This window comes from Microcaecilia unicolor, chromosome 11 (assembly GCF_901765095.1).
Source record: "Microcaecilia unicolor chromosome 11, aMicUni1.1, whole genome shotgun sequence".
NCBI lineage: Eukaryota > Metazoa > Chordata > Amphibia > Gymnophiona > Siphonopidae > Microcaecilia > Microcaecilia unicolor.
This window is the reverse complement of record NC_044041.1, coordinates 168901827-168924346: the sequence shown is the minus strand read 5'-3', so window position 1 is coordinate 168924346 and position 22520 is coordinate 168901827. Positions and strand designations below refer to the sequence as shown.

Sequence of the window (22520 nt, the reverse complement as noted above, 5' to 3'; positions counted from 1 at the left end):
GTCTAACCACTTCAACCAACCATTCTGAATTAACTGGGAAATGCTAGTTGAAAAAATGGATTTTTAAAGCTTATCTAAATCGTATATAAAAGAACTCAGAATGTATGGAAAACGGCAGGGCATTCCATAATGTGGTACCAAAAGTACTGTGCCTAGTAGACTCCCATCAAACTTGGAAGGAACCAAGTAGTACTAGTCTAAAATAATCTGTAGAACAAAGAAAGCAGGTATGAACATAGGGGATGGTAAAGAATGATAGGTAGGAATACCTTGAGAATTTTCTGGCTTTATGCACAATTTATGGTTCCTTCAATAGCAGCAGGTTTCCAGGTCCTGAAGCAGCAAAGCATCCCCATACCATCATGCTACTAACATGTTTGACTGTTAGTATGATGTTCTTACTGTGGAATGCTGTATTTGCTGTACGCCAGTCATAATGGGACTTGTATAGTCCAAAGAATTCCACTTTTGACTCGTCTGTCCAGAGAACATTATCCCAAAAGACTTGGGGATCATACAGGTGTGTTTTTGCAAATGTGAGATGAGCTGTCCAAGATGTTACTCTTGGATAGTAGTGGTTTCCACCTTGCTACTCTCCCATGAATTGCATTTTTTTCCAGGTCTCTTTCTTATTGTGCACTACTACTACTAATCATTTCTATAGCGCTACTAGACGTACGCAGCGCTGTACAATTGAACATGAAGAGACAGTCCCTGCTCGACAGAGCTTACAATCTAATTAGGGCAGACAAACAAGAGATAAGGGAATATTAAAGTGAGGATGATAAAATAAGGGTTCTGAACAAGTGAATAAGGGTTAGGAGTTAAAAGCAGCATCAAAAAGGTGGGCTTTTAGCTTAGATTTGAAGACGGCCAGAGATGGAGCTTGTCATACCGGCTCAGGAAGTCTATTCCAGGCATAAGGTGCAGCAAGATAAAAGGAACAGAGTCTGGAGTTAGCAGTGGAGGAGAAGGGTGCAGATAAGAGAGATTTACCCAGTGAACGGAGTTCCCGGGGAGGAATGTAGGGAGAGATGAGAGTGGAGAGGTACTGAGGAGCTGCAGAGTGAATGCACTTATAGGTCAATAAGAGGAGTTTGAACTGTATGTGGAAATGGATGGGAAGCCAGTGAAGTGACTTGAGGAGAGGGCTAATATGAGCATAACAACACTGGCAGAATATTAGTCGTGCAGCAGAAGTTTGAACAGATTGGAGAGAGAGATGGCTAAGTAGGAGACCTGTGAGAAGCAAGTTGCAATAGTCTAAGCGAGAAGTGATAAGAGTGTGGATGAGGGTTCTGGTAGTGTGCTCAGAAAGGAAAGGGCGAATTTTGCTGATATTATAAAGAAAGAAACGACAGGTTTTAGCAGTCTGTTGAATATGTGCAGAGAAGGAGAGGGAGTAGTCGAAGATAACCCCAAGGTTACGAGCTGGTGAGACAGGAAGGATGGGAGTGTTATCCACAGAAATAGAGAATGGGGGAGGAGGAGAGGTTGGTTTAGGGGAAAAGATAAGAAGCTCAGTCTTGGTCATGTTTAGTTTCAGATGGCGCTGAGACATCCAGGCAGCAATGTCAGACAGGCAGGCTGATACTTTGGCCTGGATTTCAGCTGAGATTTCTGGTGTGGAGAGGTAGATCTGGGAGTCATCAGCGTAAAAGATGATACTGAAAACCATGGGATGACTATTGTGTAGTCATGAACACTGACTTTGGCTGACCTAAGAGAGGCCTGCAGTTCTTTCTTTGTTGTTCTGGGATGTTTTGTGATTTGGTCACCACTGTTCCAAGTGGTTCGATGGAGTCCAAGCCTGAAAAATAGCTTTCTAATCCTTTTCAGACTGATTTTAGAAGCTTTTTCTTCTTATCTCTTCTGGAATTTCCTTTGATTGTGGAATAACATTCTCATAGAAAAATTTTGGTAACTATTTCACTCTCACAGTAAGGTCCAATCAGCTGAATGGTAAAATTATGTATAATCATACCTGATAATTTTCTTTCCATTAATCATAGCTGATCAATCCATAGACTGGTGGGTTGTGTCCATCTACCAGCAGGTGGAGATAGAGAGCAAACTTTTGCCTCCCTATATGTGGTCATGTGCTGCCGGAAACTCCTCAGTATGTCGATATCAAAGCTCCATCCGCAGGACTCAGCACTTAGAGAATTACACCCACGAAGGGACACTCTGCCCAGCTCACCACCGCCGAAACGGGGGAGGGGAATTAACCAAGCTCATCCCCACACAAGTGGGGGAGGGGAATCCGTCCAGCTCATCCCCGCGGAGCGGGGGAGGGACACCACACCCGCCGATGCGGGGGGATCTGGCTTATCCTGCAACCGCAACCGCGGGAGGAGCTGACTGACCCTAACACCGCCGAAGCGGGAGGGGTACAAAGCTGCCCTACAGCCGCACGAAGCGGGAGGGAGTGCCGGCAGAATTTTAAGTCTCAATCCAGCCCCGTAAAACGGAGGGGAGAGAAATGCAGCAGCTCACTGTAACACAAACTCGTCTTAACTCTTGAAGAATCCAAGTGAAAAACCTTGAACACGAAGTCTTTCTGAAGTAACTGAAGACTAAACTTGAACCTGAAATGCAACCAGAATAAAAACAGTACAGATATCTGGGAGGGGCTATGGATTGATCAGCTATGATTACTGGAAAGAAAATTATCAGGTATGATTATACATAATTTTACCTTCCATATCATCAAGCTGATCAATCCATAGACTGGTGGGATGTACCGAAGCAGTACTCACCCAGGGCGGGACATTGAAATCCCTGACCTCAACACTGAAGCTCCAAACCGGGCCTCCGCCCGTGCAGCCACAGTCAAACGGTAATGCTTGGAGAATGTATGAGCCGAAGCCCAAGTTGCCGCCTTGCATATCTCTTCCAAGGAGACGGATCCGGCCTCTGCCATCGAGGCCGCCTGAGCTCTCGTGGAGTGAGCCTTCAGCTGGATAGGCGGCACCTTCCCCGCGGCCACATAAGCCGCTGCAATGGCTTCCTTGACCCATCTTGCCACTGTAGGCTTAGCAGCCTGCAGACCCTTACGAGGACCTGCAAACAGGACAAACAGATGATCCGATTTCCGGAAATCATTGGTCACTTCCAAGTATCTGATGATGACTCGTCTCACATCCAGATATTTAAGAGCAGAGTACTCCTCTGGGTAGTCCTCCCTATGAAAGGAAGGGAGACAGAGCTGCTGATTCACATGGAAGCGAGAAACAATCTTGGGCAGGAAGGAAGGCACTGTGCGAATAGTCACTCCTGCCTCAGTGAACTGCAGAAAAGGCTCTCGACATGAGAGCGCCTGGAGCTCGGAAACTCTTCTGGCTGAAGTGATAGCCACCAAAAAGACTGCTTTCAACGTCAGGTCTTTCAGAGATGCCCTCGACAAGGGTTCAAAAGGCGGCTTCTGCAATGCTCTTAGTACCAGGTTGAGATTCCACGCAGGCACCACTGAGTGCAGAGGAGGGCGCAGGTGATTAACTCCCTTCAGAAAGCGCACCACATCCGGCTGCGAAGCCAGGGAAGCACCCTTCAGGCGGCCCCTGAAGCAAGCCAGAGCCGCTACCTGGACTTTAAGGGAACTGAGCGACAGGCCTTTCTCCAGACCTTCTTGCAGGAACGCCAACACTGAAGAAATTGGAGCAGTGAAGGGAGAAAGTGAGCCTGCTTCACACCACGCTGCAAAGATACGCCAAACCCTGGCGTAAGCAGTAGAAGTAGAGCGCTTCCTCGCTCTCAGCATAGTGGCGATGACCTTGTCTGAGAAGCCCTTCTTCCTCAGACGCTGCCGCTCAATAGCCAGGCCGTAAGACCAAAGGGGGAGGGATCCTCCATCACCACGGGACCCTGATATAACAGGCCCTGCTCCACTGGCAGCCGCAGAGGATCGTCGACTGAGAGCCTGATCAAGTCCGCATACCAGGGACGCCTGGGCCAATCCGGACCCACCAGGATTACCCTGCCGGGATGCTTTGCCACCCGGTCTAGCACCCTGCCCAACATGGGCCAGGGCGGGAACACATAGAGAAGCTCTTGTGTCGGCCACTGTTGGAGAAGAGCATCTACTCCCAGGGATCGAGGGTCCCGTCCTCTGCTGAAAAAGCGCGGCACTTGGCAATTGGCCGATGACGCCATCAGATCTAGGCTCGGCTGGCCCCAGCGCTTCGTGATGTCCAAGAACGCCTGAGCAGATAGCTGCCACTCTCCGGGCTCCAAGGTATGGCGACTGAGAAAGTCCGCCTTGACATTCATGACTCCGGCAATGTGGGCCGCTGAAAGCTGCTCCAGGTTCGCTTCCGCCCACTGGCAAAGATTCATAGCCTCCTTGGCTAGAGGGGCGCTCTTGGTACCTCCCTGGCGGTTGACATAGGCCACAGCCGTGGCATTGTCCGACAGGACCCGTACAGGCTTCAACACCAGTACCGGGATGAACTCCAAAAGCGCCAACCGAATGGCTCTGAGTTCCAGGAGGTTGATAGACCACTTTGCCTCTGCAGGAGACCAGAGCCCCTGCGCTGTCCTTCCCAAGCAGTGGGCTCCCCAGCCCGACAACGAGGCGTCCGTCGTGACGACAATCCACTCTGGGGTCACCAGAGGCATTCCCGCAGACAACTTGTCTGTCTGCATCCACCAGCTCAGCGCCTTGCGCACTGCTGGGTCCAAGGGAAGGCGCACAGCATAATCCTCCGACATCGGAGTCCAGCGCTGCAGCAAAGAGTGTTGAAGTGGTCTCATATGAGCCCTGGCCCAGGGCACAACTTCCATCGTGGCCGTCATAGAGCCCAACAGCTGCACATAGTCCCAAGCCCGAAGGGGAGAGGCTACTAGGAACTGGTCCACCTGAGCCTGAAGTTTGACAATCCGATTGTCTGGCAGGAACACTCTGCCCACTTGGGTGTCGAATCGAACTCCCAGGTACTCCAGGGACTGAGTCGGGCGCAGCTGGCTCTTCTCCCAGTTGATGATCCATCCCAGGGAGCTCAAAAGAGCAACTACCCGGTCCACAGCTTTGCCGCACTCTGCATAAGAGGGGGCTCGGATCAACCAGTCGTCCAGATAAGGATGGACTTGTACCCCTTCCTTTCGTAGGAAGGCCGCGATGACCACCATTACTTTGGAAAAGGTCCGCGGAGCAGTAGCCAACCTGAAAGGGAGGGCTCTGAACTGGAAGTGTCGTCCCAGGACTGCAAAACGCAGAAAGCGTTGGTGAGGAGGCCAGATGGGAATATGCAGGTACGCTTCCTTGATGTCCAAGGATGCCAGGAACTCTCCTGCCTTCACTGCCGCTATAACAGAGCGGAGAGTCTCCATGCGAAAGTGCCGCACTTTCAAGGCCCGATTGACCCCTTTGAGGTCGAGGATAGGCCGGACAGAACCTCCTTTCTTTGGTACCACAAAGTAAATGGAGTAACGTCCCTTGCCAAGCTGACTTTCTGGCACCGGAACGACCGCGCCCAGGCGGATCAGATTGTCCAAGGTCTGCTGCACTGCCACAGCTTTGACCGGAGACTTGCAGGGAGAGAGTACAAACCCGTCTTTTAAGGGTCGGCAGAACTCTAGTTTGTAGCCGTCTCTGATGACTTCCAGCACCCACGCGTCTGAAGTTATTGTGGTCCACTCGCCCAGAAACGAGGACAGCCGTCCTCCAATCTGCACTGGGGCGTGGACCAAGACCCCGTCATTGGGTACGAGACCCTGGGGGAGGACCGGAGGGAGCACCTCCGGGACGGCGGTCTCTGCGAAAGGAATGCTGCTTGGGGGAGAAATTCCTCTTGAAGGAAGAGGGGGCAGAGGAACCCGACTTGCCCGGGCGGTACCGACGGGCTTCCTGCAACCGTCCTCTGGAGGTACCGGGACGAGTACTAGCCCGAGCCCTGACCTCTGGTAATTTCTTGCCCTTAGACGTGCCGAGATCGGTCACGATTTTGTCCAGCTCGACCCCAAAGAACAGCTTGCCTTTAAAAGGCAACCTAGCCAGGCGGGATTTAGAGGCGTGGTCAGCAGACCAATGTTTCAGCCAAAGCCACCGCCGCGCAGAGATTGTCTGAGCCATGCCTTTCGCTGAGGCCCTCAAGACATCATACAGCAAGTCTGCCAAATAGGCTAAGCCCGATTCCAGGGCCGGCCAATCAGCCCTCAAGGAATGATCCGAGGGGGAAGCCCGCTGCACCATAGTCAGGCACGCCCTGGCCACATAGGAGCCGCAAACTGAGGCCTGCAAACTTAAAGCAGGCGCCTCAAAGGACGACCTTAAGGCCGCCTCCAATCTTCTGTCTTGGGCGTCCTTTAGGGCCGTGCCACCTTCCACCGGCAACGCCGTTTTCTTAGTCACCGCAGTGATTAAAGAATCCACGGTAGGCCACAGATAGGCCTCACGTTCACTCACAGCCAAAGGACAGAGGCGGGACATAGCCCTAGCCACTTTAAGGCTCGCTTCTGGGACATCCCATTGAGCCGAAATTAAGGTGTGCATGGCATCATGCACGTGGAAGGTTCTAGGCAGGCGCTTCGTCCCCAGCATAATGGCAGAGCCAACAGGGGCTGAGGGAGAGACGTCCTCCGGAGAGGAAATCTTCAAAGTGTCCATGGCCTGTAACAACAGGTTGGGCAAATCCTCTGGGCTAAAAAGCCGCGCTGCAGAGGGGTCATCCGCTCCATCCGAGCGGGGATCCGTCTCCTCCAAGGAATCCGCAAAGGACCGTTGGGAGACCTCAGACACGCTGCCCTCATCTACATCGGAGGAGACAAATTCCTCCAAGGCCTGGGAATCAACCCGAGGGCGTTTACCTCTGGGAACCTCAACCTCTTTACCAGACGAGGGAGCAGGGGCAGCGTTGTGCATGAGGAAGGCCTGATGCAGCAGCAAAACAAACTCGGGGGAGAAACCCCCCAGACTGTGCACTTCCGCAGCCTGGGCAACAGCCCTAGACGCACCCTCAACCGGCGCTCGCAATAGCGGGGGAGAGACATGCTGCGCATCCAAAATGGCGTCCGGCGCGAAACTCTGCGAAGGAGCCGCGCGGGAAGAACGACTCTTAACTTTAGCCGCTTCTGTGCCGTCGCCCAAATTAAGGGCGTTCATGGCATTAATGTCTCCAACCTCAAGGGCGGCCCAAGAAGAAGCCATCCGAGCCGCGTGGCCGGCCAAGATGGCGGAGGCGAGGAGCGGGGGATGGGCGTTTATGGCGGGAAAAACCGCCACGCTGGAGGAAGGACCGGGACATTCATCGGTCACGAAACTGTCACCCAACAAGGGCGAATCAGGCTTTAAGACCCCCGCATCCCCTCTAGAAGCGCTCAAGCGACCCGGGGAGCGACCCTTTGCGCCCTCGCCCTCTGACGCCATATGCCACGAGGAGAAGAATCGGGGAACCCCCTGCCCGCTATAAAAAGGTAAAAATTACCTGCTGTCCGCTCCGAGTTGTAACGACCTGGTGTCCCAGTGAGTAGCTGCAATAGACGCTTAAATAAACGTCGAAATAAACGCCTTTAAGGACGTTCAAAATTTTTTTTTTTTTTTTTAACGGAGCCAGCGGGAGGGGGGAGAAAAGGAGGGACCTGGCACCACCAGGTTTGCACTTGCTCAAAAGAGCCCTCAACCCCAGGCACTCAACAAAACCTAAAAATTAGGCTTGGAGGCCTAGCCAGAGCTGCTGCTGTGTGTGACCACCACCTGCTGAGATAGAGAACATACTGAGGAGTTTCCGGCAGCACATGACCACATATAGGGAGGCAAAAGTTTGCTCTCTATCTCCACCTGCTGGTAGATGGACACAACCCACCAGTCTATGGATTGATCAGCTTGATGATATGGAACTGATTAATCAACCAAATGATGACATTTAATGAATAATCAATGAGGCAGTTGCTTTTCACAGAGGTGATATGGATGTTGAGTAAATTTTTTCCTTAAATAACATAATAATGTAAAAAATGTTATTTATCCAGGTTTCTTCGTCTAATATTAGATTTTGTTTAAAGACCAGAAACCATTCAGTGTGACATATGTGCAATAACGAGAAAAATCAACAGGGAGCAAAAACGTTTTCATATTACATGGTTTGCATATTGGGAAGGGAAGCATTAAAGCATAGAAAGGGCAATCTCTGGATAAAAAGGTACCTTGTCATGCTTGCTTTTGATGCCCTCCCTTCCCTTTTGTGCTCTCAACTCTCAGAGATCCATCCCCATTCCCTCCCCCACCCTGCTCTGTATCTACATCTTGCCCTTCTTTACAACAGCCTCCAAATATTGGAAGGAGGCCAGTAAGCATCAAGGCATGCAGAGTAAAGGATACAAAAAAAAATTACATACCTCTGAATTACCACAAAGTTTGTATAGTATTCATTTGCTGAGCATGATTTGTTGAACATGTCAATAAAAACAAAGTTTGAAAAATACATACCTCCTACAGAGAAGTTATTTAGAGGCGGTAAAATACTTTCAGAGGTCTCAGGTCTTTCCTTGTACCCTATGAAGGAGCCATCACTTTTGAGCAAGAAATATCGAGGTCGCCATGTCTTAATGTACTCCCCTGCAACAGAGAAAGATTCTCTCAAGATCTTAGAAATGAGCAACTCACAAGGCAGGTTAAAATCAAGGCAGAAGCAGAAATTAATCTGTAGATTACCATAACTCTGCTAGAAACTTACATTCATATGTTTCCTGAATCTAATCCAAGAAATCAGCAGTCAGCAAATATATCATATGCTGGTGTTGTATCAATATACTATTCCCTTATAATACACTATCTCCAAAATGTCTCTCCACTTGTATTGTGTATTTTTTTTTTTGTTACATTTGTACCCCGCACTTTCCCACTCATGGCAGGCTCAATGCGGCTTACATGGAGCAATGGAGGGCTAAGTGACTTGCCCAGAGTCACAAGGAGCTGCCTGTGCCGGGAATCGAACTCAAATCACTATGTATTGTTATCTTCCTTCCGATAGATTTAAAGAACCTCAGCGGTGCTCATTACTGTTATTTATTAAGTAACTAGTAAAAAAGGCCCGTTTCTGACACAAATGAAACGGGCGCTAGCAAGGTTTTCCTTGGAGTGTGTATGTTTGGGAGAGTGTATGTGAGAGTGACTGTTTGAGAGTCAGAGTGAAAGTGTGAGTGTGTGAGAGAGAGAGTGAGTCTGGGTGTGAGTGTGTTTGTGAGAGTGTGTGTGTGAGAATGAGAGTGTGTGCAAGTGTGTATGTGAGACACAGTGTGAGAGAGAGTGTGTGTATGAGACCAAGCGAGTGTGTGAGTGACTGTGTGGCACATAGAGAGTGAATGTGATACAGTGTGAGACAGTGTGTGTGAGAGTGAGAGTCAGAAAGACATTGTATATGAGAGAGAGAGTGTGAGCCGTGCCCTCCCAATCCATGGCCATCTGTCCCCTGCCCCCTCCATTCATCCTTTTCCAGCAATTCCCCTCTCTCCCTGAGCCCTGCCCTCCCAATCCATGGCCATCCATGTTTCTCTGTCACCTGCCCCCTCCATTCATTCCTATCCAGCATTTCCCCTCTCTGCCTGAGGCCTGCCCTGCAATCCATATCCATCCATGCCCATCTGTCCCCTCCATTCATCCCTATCCAGCAATTCCCCTCTCCCTGAGTCCTGCTCTTCCAATCCATGCCCATCCATGCTCCTCTGTCACCTGGCCCCTCCATTTTTCCCTATCCAGCATTTCCCCTCTCTGCCTGAGGCCTGCCCTGCAATCCATATCCATCCATGCCCATCTGTCCCCTCCATTCATCCCTATCCAGCAATTCCCCTCTCCCTGAGTCCTGCCCTTCCAATCCATGCCCATCCATGCTCCTCTGTCACCTGGCCCCTCCATTTTTCCCTATCCAGCATTTCCCCTCTGCCTGAGGCCTGCCCTGCAATCCATATCCATCTATGCCCATCTGTCCCTTCCATTCATCCCTATCCAGCAATTCCCCTCTCCCTGAGTCCTGCCCTTCCAATCCATGCTCCTGTCACCTGGCCCCTCCATTTTTCCCTATCCAGCATTTCCCCTCTCTGCCTGAGGCCTGCCCTGCAATCCATATCCATCCATGCCCATCTGTTCCCTCCATTCATCCCTATCCAGCAATTTCCCTCTCCCTGAGTCCTGCCCTTCCAATCCATGCTCATCTGTCACCTGGCCCCTCCATTTTTCCCTATCCAGCAATTGCCCTCTCTACCTGAGGCCTGCCCTGCAATCCATATCCATCCATGCCCATCTGTCCCCTCTATTCATCCCTTTCCAGCAAATTCCCTCTCTCCCTTAGTCCTGCCCTCCCAATCCATGCCCATCCATGCTCCTCTGTCCCCTGCCGCCTCCATTCATCCTTTTCCAGCAAGTCCCCTCTCTCCCTTCCATGACCCCCCCCCCTCGCATCCATGCTCCTCTCTCTCCCATGTCCCAGCCTGGCCCGCCCTCTTCTCCCCCCCCCTTCGCATCCATGCCCCCCCCTTCGCATCCATGCATCCCCCCCCTTCGCATCCATGCATCCTTTTTTTTTTTTTCTTCTTCGTTTTAACTTTACCTCCGTGGCGGTTCGTGCAGCGAAGCGTCAGGGAAGGAGGCGGCGCTCCCGATGTCTAGCTTTCCCTTCGCTGTGTTCCGCCTTGAAGGCGGAACACAGCGAAGGGAAGGCTAGACGTCGGGAGCGCCGCCTCCTTCCCTGACGCTTCGCTTCCGGATTTGTTTGGTTTGAGGCGAGGGCGGGGCAGAGACGGCTGGCTGGCTTGAAGGCTTCACACCACGAATCCACGAACCCTTCAGCCTGGGAGTGACGTCAGATGGCTTGAAGGCTTCAAGGCTTCAGGGCTTCACAGAACGTTGTCCTCAGAACGTTGAGGGTGCGTTTTATTATATTAGATGTTTATAGCATCCAATTCTTCATCGGCTCTTCCGATTACCACCTCCTCTCTAATCTTTTTTTAAATATTTACTTCAATTAATACAGCTTTAAATAACCATACTCATCTTATAAATTATGTCTGGCTCAGGGGTAGGAGCGTCCGACATGCATGTTTATCCCTCCTTCGGGCTGTCTCAAGGACATTCCCCCTTAGCTGTATCTAGCTCCAGCTCTGCTACTATTTACAAGGGTAACCCTTAGGCAAAGTACCCTTGTGAACAGTAGCAGAGCTGGAGCTAGATACGGGTAAGGGGGAATGTCCTTGAGACAGCCCGAGGGAGGGCGAAACATGCGTGTTGGACGCTCCTACCCCTGAGCCATGCGTAATTTATAAGACGAGTATGGTTATTTAATGCTATTTTAATTGAAGTAAATGTTTAAAAAAAAGATTAGAGAGGAGGTGGTAATCAGAAGAGCTGATGAAGAATTGGATGCTATAAACATTACTTAATAAATAACAGTAATGAGCACCGCTGAGGCTCTTTAAATCTATCGGAAGGAAGATGACAACACATAGTGATTTGCTGAACATACACAATACAAGTGGAGAGACATTTTTGATCTAGTGTATTATAAGGGAATATCGTCTATTGGGCTCCTTGTAACATTATCTAAATAATTGCCAAGGAGATAGGTAGTATCAATATACTAGGCATTTGTACTGCTGCTGCCTACCATCGTGAGAAGAGACGGACCCAATAGCAGAAAAAGGAGGACACACTTTTTTCTTTTGGCAACTGGTAAATATTTCCTAACAGAAAAATATAGGCAGATAAAGACCATATGGCCTATCCAGTCTGCCCATCCATGACATCTACTCTCCCCATCAGATATCCTATGTAATTGTCCCAAGCTCTATTGAATTCAGATACTGTTTTCATCTCCACCACTTCCACTGGGAGGCCCGTTCCACAAATTTATCACCCTTTCTGTACAGAAGTATTTCCTCAGGTTACTTCTGAGTCTATCCTCTTTCACCTTTACCTAAGCCCCCCCCCCCCCCCCAATTCTAGAGCTTCCTTCACTAAGGGCCTTATTTTTGCCATATGTACTAGGTACGGTCACTACCTCTATCAAAGTCAGCCCTACCCTGTGCCCCCTACCCACCATGCATATGCTTTCCTTATCCCATAGTACATCATCTGCCATAACTCCAGCTCCTCCTTGTGGTTCCTTTGATGGGAAATATGATTTTTGCCAATATGGAAATCATAAATCACCTGCTCCCTCTAATTTTAGAGGCCTGTGATCTTAATATACCCCTGGTGTTATGCACCTGAAAAAAAAAAACACTGAAAACAAGCTATTTTGTTTTATCTAGCTGTTAATATGTATAATTAGCTCTAGACTCATTAAAACCAACCTGTACACTAAATTCAATAGCCAGTCGACTCCAGCTACCTGCCTACTTATAGTACACACCATGGCCACATTATCCAACCAGAAAAATCAACCAGTTTTTGAAACTAGGGCCCCATAAAGTCAGACACCACAATAAGGAACAGTTTCAGGAATGCTGTGTGTCTGTACCCTGCTCATGCCAATCATCTGACCATTCCTCCATGTATTAATTCCCCTTGAAGTATAAACCAAAACCTCAGCTCCCCAACGCACTAGAAAACAGCTCCAAGATCCTATTGCTTACTGCTCTTTTACCACATATTCAGAACATTACATTGTTTTAGGAATGTGAGCCATATCCTCAAATCTTCCTTCATAGGGGAGGAGATCCTGATAAAGTGGTGGCTACTACTACCACTTATTTGTATGGTGCTACTAGACATACGCAGCGCTGTACACATGAACATGAAGAGACAGTCCCTGCTCCAGAGCTTACAATCTAATCAGGACAAATAAAGGATAAGGTGAGAATGATAAAACATGCTGGATTGCAACTGCAGAACACTTTGGAGAGGTGCGGCTCATTGTTACCATCCTGCAAGAAGTTACAATTTGCTATCAAGGCCTGTAGTTGCTTGTAAAGCAGATGATACTAGTTCTTTTAAGACCCTCAACTTGGCTTACCCTCTACACTATGAGGCAGATGCACTAAACGTTTTTCATCGTTAAATGAGCCCTCGGGGAAGAATTTCCGATCCTTTCCATGCACTTAAGCCTATTTTCCGACGACAGTAGCAGCTAACGAAAACGGAATGGAGATGAGCAATTAGTGTGAAAACCCCATTGAAACGACATGCACTAACCTTTTCCGATTGCCTTTACGCAGGAAAAAGGCAGGAAAACTAACGAGAGGTCTGGACCTCTCGTTAGGACAGCTCTGTGCCAGGAAAAAGTGTTAAGTGAAAAAATAAACAAACTTTGAGCCAATCCCAGCGCATTAGCAGAGCTAAAAGCGCTGTGATTGGTCCAAAGGACCTCAGAAAACACATAAAAAAATAAAACTAAAAAAAGGATCGGGAGGGGGCAAGGGCGCTCATCAGGAGCGTCCTGTACGGACGGCCTTGCCCCCCCCCCCCGCCGCTGCTCCCCACTTTCCGCCGCTCCCCCCACCCCGAAAAAGCAAAATTGTAGCAGCCCCTGCCCCCCTCCCTTCCTCACTACTCTCAGCTCCGCCTCCCGACATCCTCCGTCTGTGCCCCGCCCCCTTTGGGGGTCGTCGCCGCCATTCCCCTTCTCCATCGGGCCCCCCTCCCTCTTACCGGGCCCGTGCAGCGCCTCTCTCCTCTGTCCGAAGGCGCCGCACGGGCAAGAAGAACGCTGAATCAGCTGATGCCTGCCTTCGCGATAGAGCGTCTTTCTCCTCCTGGGCCCGCCCCTGTCTGAAGTCAGTAACACTGACGTCAGACAGGGGCGGGCCCAGCAGGAGAAAGACGCGCCATCGCGAAGGCAGGCATCAGCTGATTCAGCGTTCTTCTTGCCCGTGCAGCGCCTTCGGACAGAGGAGAGAGGCGCTGCACGGGCCCGGTAAGAGGGAGGGGGGCCCGATGGAGAAGGGGAATGGCGGCGACGACCCCCAAAGGGGGCGGGGCACAGACGGAGGATGTCGGGAGGCGGAGCTGAGAGTAGTGAGGAAGGGAGGGGGGCAGGGGCTGCTACAATTTTGCTTTTTCGGGGTGGGGGGAGCGGCGGAAAGTGGGGAGCAGCGGCGGGGGGGGGGGGGGCAAGGCCGTCCGTACAGGACGCTCCTGATGAGCGCCCTTGCCCCCTCCCGATCCTTTTTTTAGTTTTATTTTTTTATGTGTCAATTCAATTTGCCATGTGCTTGTGATTTGACTGTTTGTGGCATGCGCAGAGCAGCTAACATAACGCTTGGCTGCTCTGCGCATGATTTGGGGGCCGATTAACGATGTGTATTGTGATTCTTTGATACATTGTACGTTTCAATACCGATTCCAGCATGTGTGACTTTTTTTTTTGGTGCATTTTTCGTTATTTTAAAATCGTTAGGGACTTTAACGATTTAGATTTTTTTACGTTTGGTTGCTGCATCTGCCTCTATGTTTAAAGACTTCCAGCTCTCATGCCTTTCTCTGGAATGCATTTTATCTTGCTAGCACCAGTCAATGAGAAATCCTTTTCCACTGACTATAGTAAAAAGATACTGAATTTTTCAAGGAAAGTGCACAAAACTGAAGAACTCATTAGCAAGCATTTGTCATAATAGTACCAACCTTGGAATATGAACCCTAGTAACTGGAAACTAGTTGGGTATATAGCAGTGATTCTCACAGTGTTCACCAAGGGTTGACAGTTGGCAAGCCCATGTTTTCTTTAACAACCACATATGCCTGCAGGTTAGAGAACACACAAAAACAGGGAGCCAGGTACTTGAAACCCCCATAACTACTCCCTAAATTTGCTTTCCCATGTCCCCCCAAAATCACTGTTGTTATCAGTCCAAGCTGGAAATGTTGCTCCACTCTCTCCACCAGCAGTCAGCACCACTGCTTCCTGAATTTACCTGTGCTTCCACCACAATCACTGCTGCATCCTGCTCACTTCCCTGTAGCCATGATCACTGCTGCCAGTGTGGGCCAGAAATGTAAGATACTCCAACTTGCCACTGAGGCATCCCATGGTAGTAGCCCATGAGCGCACGCTAATCCCATGCTGAAAAATATTTTTATTTCTTATTGCGGGAGGCATGACTATGGGCAGACAGTAGGCTAATCAGGTAGCGCGGGCACAGTACTGCGCGCTGCCCGATTACTGCGAGGTTAGCGCGGGAGCCCTTAGAACCTACAAAATAGGTGTCGGTAAGGGCTCCTGTGGTAATGGCCACATGTAATTGTGAAATTTGCATGTGGCCTTAAATATGGAAATGCGGCCATTTTACCGCTGCACTAAAAGTGGCCGCAGCATACGGAATACCCACACACTGACAACAGCGCCAGACACTTTTTAGCACTGCTTAAGAAAAGGGCCCCATAGAAAACTGTGTGCAGCACACAAGTCCTAGATTTCTCACCAACCAAGTTAGCAAAAATGAAAATTTTTGTGAGAAAAAAAGAAAATGTAATAGCTATTTAAATAACAGAGTATAAAAACAAGTAAATAGTTTATATTTCCTTTGCTTCACTTTTAACTGCAATGTATTTGGGCTCTTTTGTTATGCTACAGATTGTAGTGTTCAGTGTGTCACACACATGAACATAAGTTAGGTGTCACAACAGAAGAAAGGTTGAGAGAACCTCTGGTATATAGTGAGCAGCCTATAGGCTAATTTAACATCCATCTCAGCTCAATATGAAAGTGCTAGCTCCACCAAGCCCAAAATTACTGACCATGCCTGGGATTGGGGGGGGGGGGGGGGGGAGGGGGGGGGGAGGGGAGTGACTCTGGCTTTTTAAGTACAATGCAAAGTTCCTAACCCTTTTGATGGCTCCCATAGCCCAGAAAACTTCAGCCTGCAGTAGCAAGCAGCAGCAAATCAGAAAACATGCACTGAAAATGTTTATATGAGGGGGTGCTATTCACACTATCCTGCTGAGAACTCCCAATGCTGCTGGCCTTATCTGGACCTTGTTGCTGTGCTGTCTGCAACCCAGGCATAAAGAACAAACGGCATTACTGAAAGCAAGGAGCCTGGCATAGCAGTACCAGTGATGATGGTCAGCAAAGTTGAGTATTGTGGGTATTCAGCAAGGGACCTTCAGGCCCACCATATGGGTAGCCAAGAATCACCCTTTCTTCCAAAGCTATTCCATGATCTGACAGGGCTCCTGCATTGAAGCACCAATGATCAAAAGCCCTGCGCTGTTCAAAACAGCGCTCTAAAATAGCGCTGGAACAGCACAGGGCTTTAAAGCACCGATGATCAGAGATAATGCATGCAAATTTAAGCAGCGCAATTATTTCTGTCATGGGGTAGAAGTGCGGGTGAATTGTGCCTGAGCATGCGCTCAGCACAATCCTCCCGCACTTGTTTGACCGGTCTGGGCTGTCAAAAGCCCAAACCTATCAAACACAGGGGCTGGAGGTCCAGCGGACCTCCGGTTCCCCCGACAATCCCACCCCCCCCCAGGTTCAGGGAGGGTTGGAGATCCGGTGGGTCTCCAGCCCCCCCAAACCCCCAGAAAATGGTCCCTGGTGGTCTAGTGGCCGCCGGCCAAGCCCCCTCCCACTGAGCGATGGGGGGGCTCAGCCCCCCCCAACTCTCCCCCCCCCAGCGTTGTCTGACCAATCCCTGGTGGTCCAGCGTAAAAGACAACCCCTCCCGGCCCCCCTACCTTAGTTGGAGGAGGGAGGGAGCCTGCCTCCCTCCTCTTCCTTGGATTGACGCCGCAGCAAAATGGCAGCACCCAGCCCTGCACATCCTGGGATGTGCTGGGCGGGGGTAGCCCTGCCCAGCACATCCCAGGATATACTGGGCGGGTCTGGGCGCCTCCATTTTGCGGCGGCATCAACCCAAGAAAGAGGAGGGAGGCAGGCTTTCTCCCTCCTCCAACTAAGGTAGGGGGGCTGGGAGGGAGTTGTCTTTTATGCTGGACCACCAGGGATTGGTCAGACAACGCTGGGGGGGGGGGGGGAAGAGTTGGGGTGGGCTGGAGGTCCGCCAGACCTCCAGCCCCCCCCCCCCGTCGCTCGGTGACAGGGGGCTTGGCCGACGGCCACTAGACCACCAGGGACCATTTTCTGGGGGTCTGGGGGGACTGGAGACCCACCTGATCTCCAGCCCTCCCTGAACCTGGGGGTGGGTTGGCAGGTTTGCTTTTGGGGGGGGGGGGGCCTGCCAGCATGCAACTGCATGCTGGATAGGGCTCACCATTCCTCCCCAATGATCTGCAAACCCTAACACCAGCTCGAAGCTGGCGTAGGGTTTGCCGCAGTCAGCGACCCAAATTTTGGCGCGCTGGCCGCTGATCATTGGCGATGAATGTGCTGAGCCCTGTTTAGCATGCATTAGCATGCTACTTGCGCAAAGAGCCCTCGAGCACGTTGTTTCACACTCTCAAGGGCTCTAATCATGGGACGGTAGCAAACGCCGGTGCTAGTATGGCGCTAACAGCCTCTAGCGCCGGCGTCTGTTTTTGATCATGAGAGTATGAGTGACTTAATGTCTGTTAACTCAGATAACTGCTTAAATAACCCCATCTCCCCCACTACTGTGCAGTAGACTACATGAAAGGGAACTCAAAATTTCCTGCTAATTCAAATTAAAACCACCTACCAAGATGTAGGATTCCCTGCCCAGATATTGGCTGTGTCATGCTGGCCTGGAGTGGAGGAATAGCCTAATGGTTACTGCAGTGGGCTAAGAACCTGGGGAACTGGGTTTGATTCCCACTGCAGTTCTTTGTGACTCTGGGCAAGTCACTTAACTCTCCACTGCCCTAGGTACAAAAACAGCCTGTGAACCCATTAGGGACAGAGAAAGTACCCCTGTATAAGAAATATAAACTGCTTTGGTTGTACCACAGAAAGGTAGTATATCAAATCCATGACCCTTACAGCAGGATCTGAAGAATTCCAAATACATAAATAAGTGCAATCTCCTCCATGAATCTATCAGCAGAATGGCGTGAAAAATCTGTTTAAAAAAAACAGAATCACCTCCCACAAAATGACTCAGCTACATATAAGCAAACAGCCAAGTTTCCTTACTTTAAAAAGGTATGCTCCTTTTAATACAACATTCATCTATTTTTTCTGTCTCATTCTCAGAATACTGTAGTACTCAACTGGGCTGACGGGGGGGGGGGGGGGGGGGGGGTAAGAAAAACAGAACCTTCAGAAAACCTAAAATGCCAACAGTTTCTCAGGATGACAAAGGTGATATTTGGTCTTACCTGCTAATACCTGTTAGACCAGATGAGACAAATATATCATGTTTGCCAACCAGCGAATGGAGGCAGACAAAACTGATGTCTAGTGATCTCATCACTAGTATAAGGAGTGGTGTAGCCCTGAAACTTGTCAGTATACTATTCACAAAGCAGAACATGGCAGACTCAAACAAATCCAAGAACAAATATGCCCAGAGATAACATCTACACGATTGGGAAACAATCTGCTTGAACCCCAATGCAAGGATAAAATTGAGACTAAACTCCTAAACATAAAGAGAAACAACCTGAAGAGTCTTCGTCTTTCCAGGTGGATCCTGGACTGGACAAACCGTACTCAAGGAAAGGAAATTTGCAGGCAAGACCAAATTTCATGTTCCCTATCATCCTGCTAGTCTAAAGGTCCGAGTGGGCAGTAGACAAGGCCTGCCTGAGCACCACTTTATGAATGGTGACAACTTCCTTAGTTTGCGCATCCAACTGTAATGCCTGACAAAGGGACCCAGTAATGACCACATCACCACCCTACAAACAGAATCTCGAGTAAATAACCCAAACTCTGCTGACAGCAACTACCACTCACTCTGAGTGGATTCCGAAGCCCAACAGAATAATCCTCAGAGTCAATTGATATTCTAAAAGAAGGGCCTCTTACATCCATCTGAATATTGTGGACAAGGAAGCCATTTTGCCCTCACATGGCTTGCTGGGCAGATCGTAAATTTATTACCTTCAAGTACCTGAGTAGGGAACTATGAACATATAGGATGCAAATGGCCTTACAAGAATCATCTTACATGTCATGAAAAAAAGAAAGAAGAAAAGTGCCAAATAAGAAGAAAACACCCTCAGACAAAAAGGGTTGAACTGCCCTCTGGGACACTAATTCCAGAGAAGAAGAAAGGGATCAAAAGGTTCGTAACCCCGAGCTACGTCTGAGCTACAAGATTATCATCCAGGAACCAATTTCAAAAGGCGAGGCATTCCAGGTTACATGCTTTAGAAGCTCAATGAGGCCTATTAACATGCTCTGGGTATAATTAGGATCTCCCACCAAGGGCAAGATTGGGGGGGGGGGGGGGGGGGGGAACCTAATTCCCATTAAAAAAAAAAAAGAAAAGAAACCATTGGGTGCACCTTCAGTTATAAACCTACTGTTTAACCTCCAAAACAAGGAAGTCCTGCCCCTTGCATCTTGAGAGAAAGCTGAGGATCCAAACCCCAACTAGCTCTTCTGACAAGGAAAGAAAATTTAAGGAAAATGCACCTGCTGTGCAGAACCCTCCCCCCCCCCCCCCCCCCCCCCCCCCCCCCCACACACACACACACACACACAGTCACCATACCAGTTTTGAACAAAGTCTGAATCACATAGGAGAAAGAAGTGGGCGTATGGGGTGCCTCCAGGAGACTGATCAGCACTGCTAGCTAAGAACACCTGATACCACCCTACCTCTTTTCCATGAGACCAGTCATAAACCAGTGGTAACCAAGCCCTCCCTGATGATGGGGTCTCGACAGGAGAAACCCAGACCTAAGCCAATTGCAGAGGATCCCAACAACTGCCTGTCTAGATGAGTATAGCACAGCCATCCTGGAACTAGGCACACTATCCTATACAGAACTTGGCCACTGAGTGGCCATGGAGCTTAAAAACACATCAGACCTTCCAAAGAACATGGCACAATCAGCAGTGATGCCTACTGGAATAAGACCTCCTCCTGTGTCTGAAAATAATGGGCAATCAAATGAATCCAGTGCTCCAAGACCAACTGGTATGCTTGAGAACCCAACTCCTTCCCACATGTAAACCAATCACGTGCTCTGATGCTACAGCTATGCTTTGGATAACTATCTGCTTGTCTATACATCAGGAAGGCAGTAGGTACTGCAGGATCTACTGGTCCCATCCCTATCCCACAGCCTGGAGATAGTTTCAGCATTTTGGTAGCCCCAATACAGGCACGGCTATAAAAAAAAGCCGCCATACTATCAACGTAGCAACTTTCAAGGATGCAGACCACTCAACATGGTCAGCCACAATATACACACCTCTGCTCCTTACCAGTGCCCTGCACTTACTCCAAAGACATTAGGATCACTTCATACCCCCTCAGTAGATCCCTGGGATTCTTTTAGAACTCTCCACCTTCAGCCAGGCACTGCTGTAAAATGCCTCTTACAACCAGTTCCCCCATCCCCAACTTTTTTTTTTTATTTGAATGAAGTCATTATTAAACGTTAAAGATTCCTGTACATTAGAATCTACACATACATTCCATGTGCATGAATACAGATGCAATCAACCAAAACAGCAACACAATTTCCATGAAGATGAATCAACAAAAAACCCCAACGATAGCGGAAAATCCAGTTCTACTGATAGCGCAAGGATTAACCCCAAATTTTTAAGATTTTATCAGGCCTCTTCCCATCCCCACCCCCGTCCCTCCCCTACCCCACTAACAACCCAACCAACTTACCCTAATCCTCCCCCCCTAGCATGTGCAGTGTTTCAGAAAGGGTTCCCATATTGCTTCCCATTTCACCTCCATATGGCCTCGAACAGCCCTAATCCTCTCGATTTCACAGATAAACCAAAGTTTAACCATCTCGTCACTGGTGGAGCCTCTCTTGATTTCCAGTGCCCAGCAATCACAACTCGAGCCACAACCATTGCTTGACTTACCAGCAACTCCTGTGACTGAGTGAGGCCTGGTGGTTTCTTAGCAAAGATAAAGAACTCTGGGGACCATTTTATAGGCCTTTGGATCCAACGCTGCAACCTATATTGTATCGCCTTCCAATAGGCTCTAATTTTAAAGCATACCCATCAAAGATGCCCCATCGTACCTCTGTGCCCACAACCACACCAACACAATGGTGAACCCCCAGGAAACATATGATGGAGCCTAACCAGGGTCAAATACCACCGATAAAGCATTTTAATCACATTCTCTTGATAAGGAACTGAAATAGATATCTTAGACCAATTGTTCTCAAAGAAAGCCCAGTCCCCCTCGTCAATAACCACCCCCAGCTCCTGATGCCACCTCTCCCTATGAACCGCAGTTGCTCTCAACTGACCACGCTGATAAGAATAAAGGCATGTAATAAGACCCCTAGTAGTTTTGGAATCCTCACATAAATCCTCCAGGAAAATATCCTCCCGAAATAGAATGGACCATATCTCCTTTGAGCTAAGAAAAGATCTCAACTGACAATATGCAAAGAACTCATTTGGCAGTAGAGGGAACCGTTCCTGCAATGATGTAAATGAAATCAGATGGCCGTCATCAAATAACTGACCCCAAGAGACCAGCCTAAGTGATCCCCATCTATAGAAGGGTCCCTAGGAAACACCAGGAAGGAAAAGCAGGTTATTCGCTATTGGCAACAGCTTAGATAACACAGCTTCAAGCCCACTGAACCCCATCCCCATAAAAAAATGTGGAATAAATCGATGGGCATAAATCCATGCCTAAAGATCTATATTTACGAGGAGCAGGGGCCTTTTAAGATAAATGCACTGTACTCGGCCAGAGGAACTCTGGAGAACAAGGATGCTCAAATTAATAGCATTATGACAGACTAGTATGCACACTTGTATTCACAACCAAGCCCTCCCCCATTGGAGAGTAGTATGTATCTTTCAGGACAGACTATACCTTGTAAAGGCCAGAATAACCTGGCCATGCTCAATGCTCCTTTAACAGTAGAGGAGATATCCTGGGCCATTCAGCAGGGACCACTGGGTAAGGCACCAGGTCCTGATGGTTACAGAGGGGAATTCTATAAAATATTGAAGGAGGAAGTAGTCTTACCTTTGGCAGCCATGTTTAATTCAATAGTGAAGGAGGGAAGGATGCCCGATTTGTTAAGACTAGAACAGATCATACTGTTACCTAAACCAGGGCAGGATATACAGAAGCCAGAGTCTTATAGGTCGATATTGTTACTCAACTATGAAGCCAAACTGTTCGCAAAAGTTTTAGCAAATCGCCTGTCCCGTATACTGCCGGAAATTATTGAGGACTCTCAAGTGGGCTTTGTACAGGGCAGAAATATTAGCAAAAATGTACGGAAAATATTAACAACACTGGAAGCAGTGAACAATCAGGGTATACCATCTATGTTAATCAGCTTCGATGCCGAAAAGGCGTTTGATAGGGTGGTGTGGGACTTTCTATTTGGAGTACTGGATGCCTATGGCATAAAGGGGGCTTTTCAGGAGGCAATTAGGGCGCTATATTATTTCCCTCAAGCGCAGGTGTGGGTTAATGGGTTATCTGTTCCCTTCTCCACTACTGCCAACTCCAGACTTCGCGCCTTCTGTCTCACTGCACCCTACGCCTGG

At 49.0% G+C, this 22520-nt stretch overlaps 1 protein-coding gene across 1 annotated transcript in view; it reads right to left on the bottom strand.

Annotated features, from left to right (window-relative positions):
* The window catches only part of AKT2 (AKT serine/threonine kinase 2), a 227166-nt gene that overhangs the window by 90820 nt on the left and 113826 nt on the right, over positions 1 to 22520 (bottom strand). Inside the window, exon 3 of the mRNA XM_030220064.1 lies at positions 8423 to 8551. Coding sequence (XP_030075924.1) covers positions 8423 to 8551 — 129 coding nt within the window. The remainder of the gene's footprint in view (positions 1 to 8422; positions 8552 to 22520) is intronic.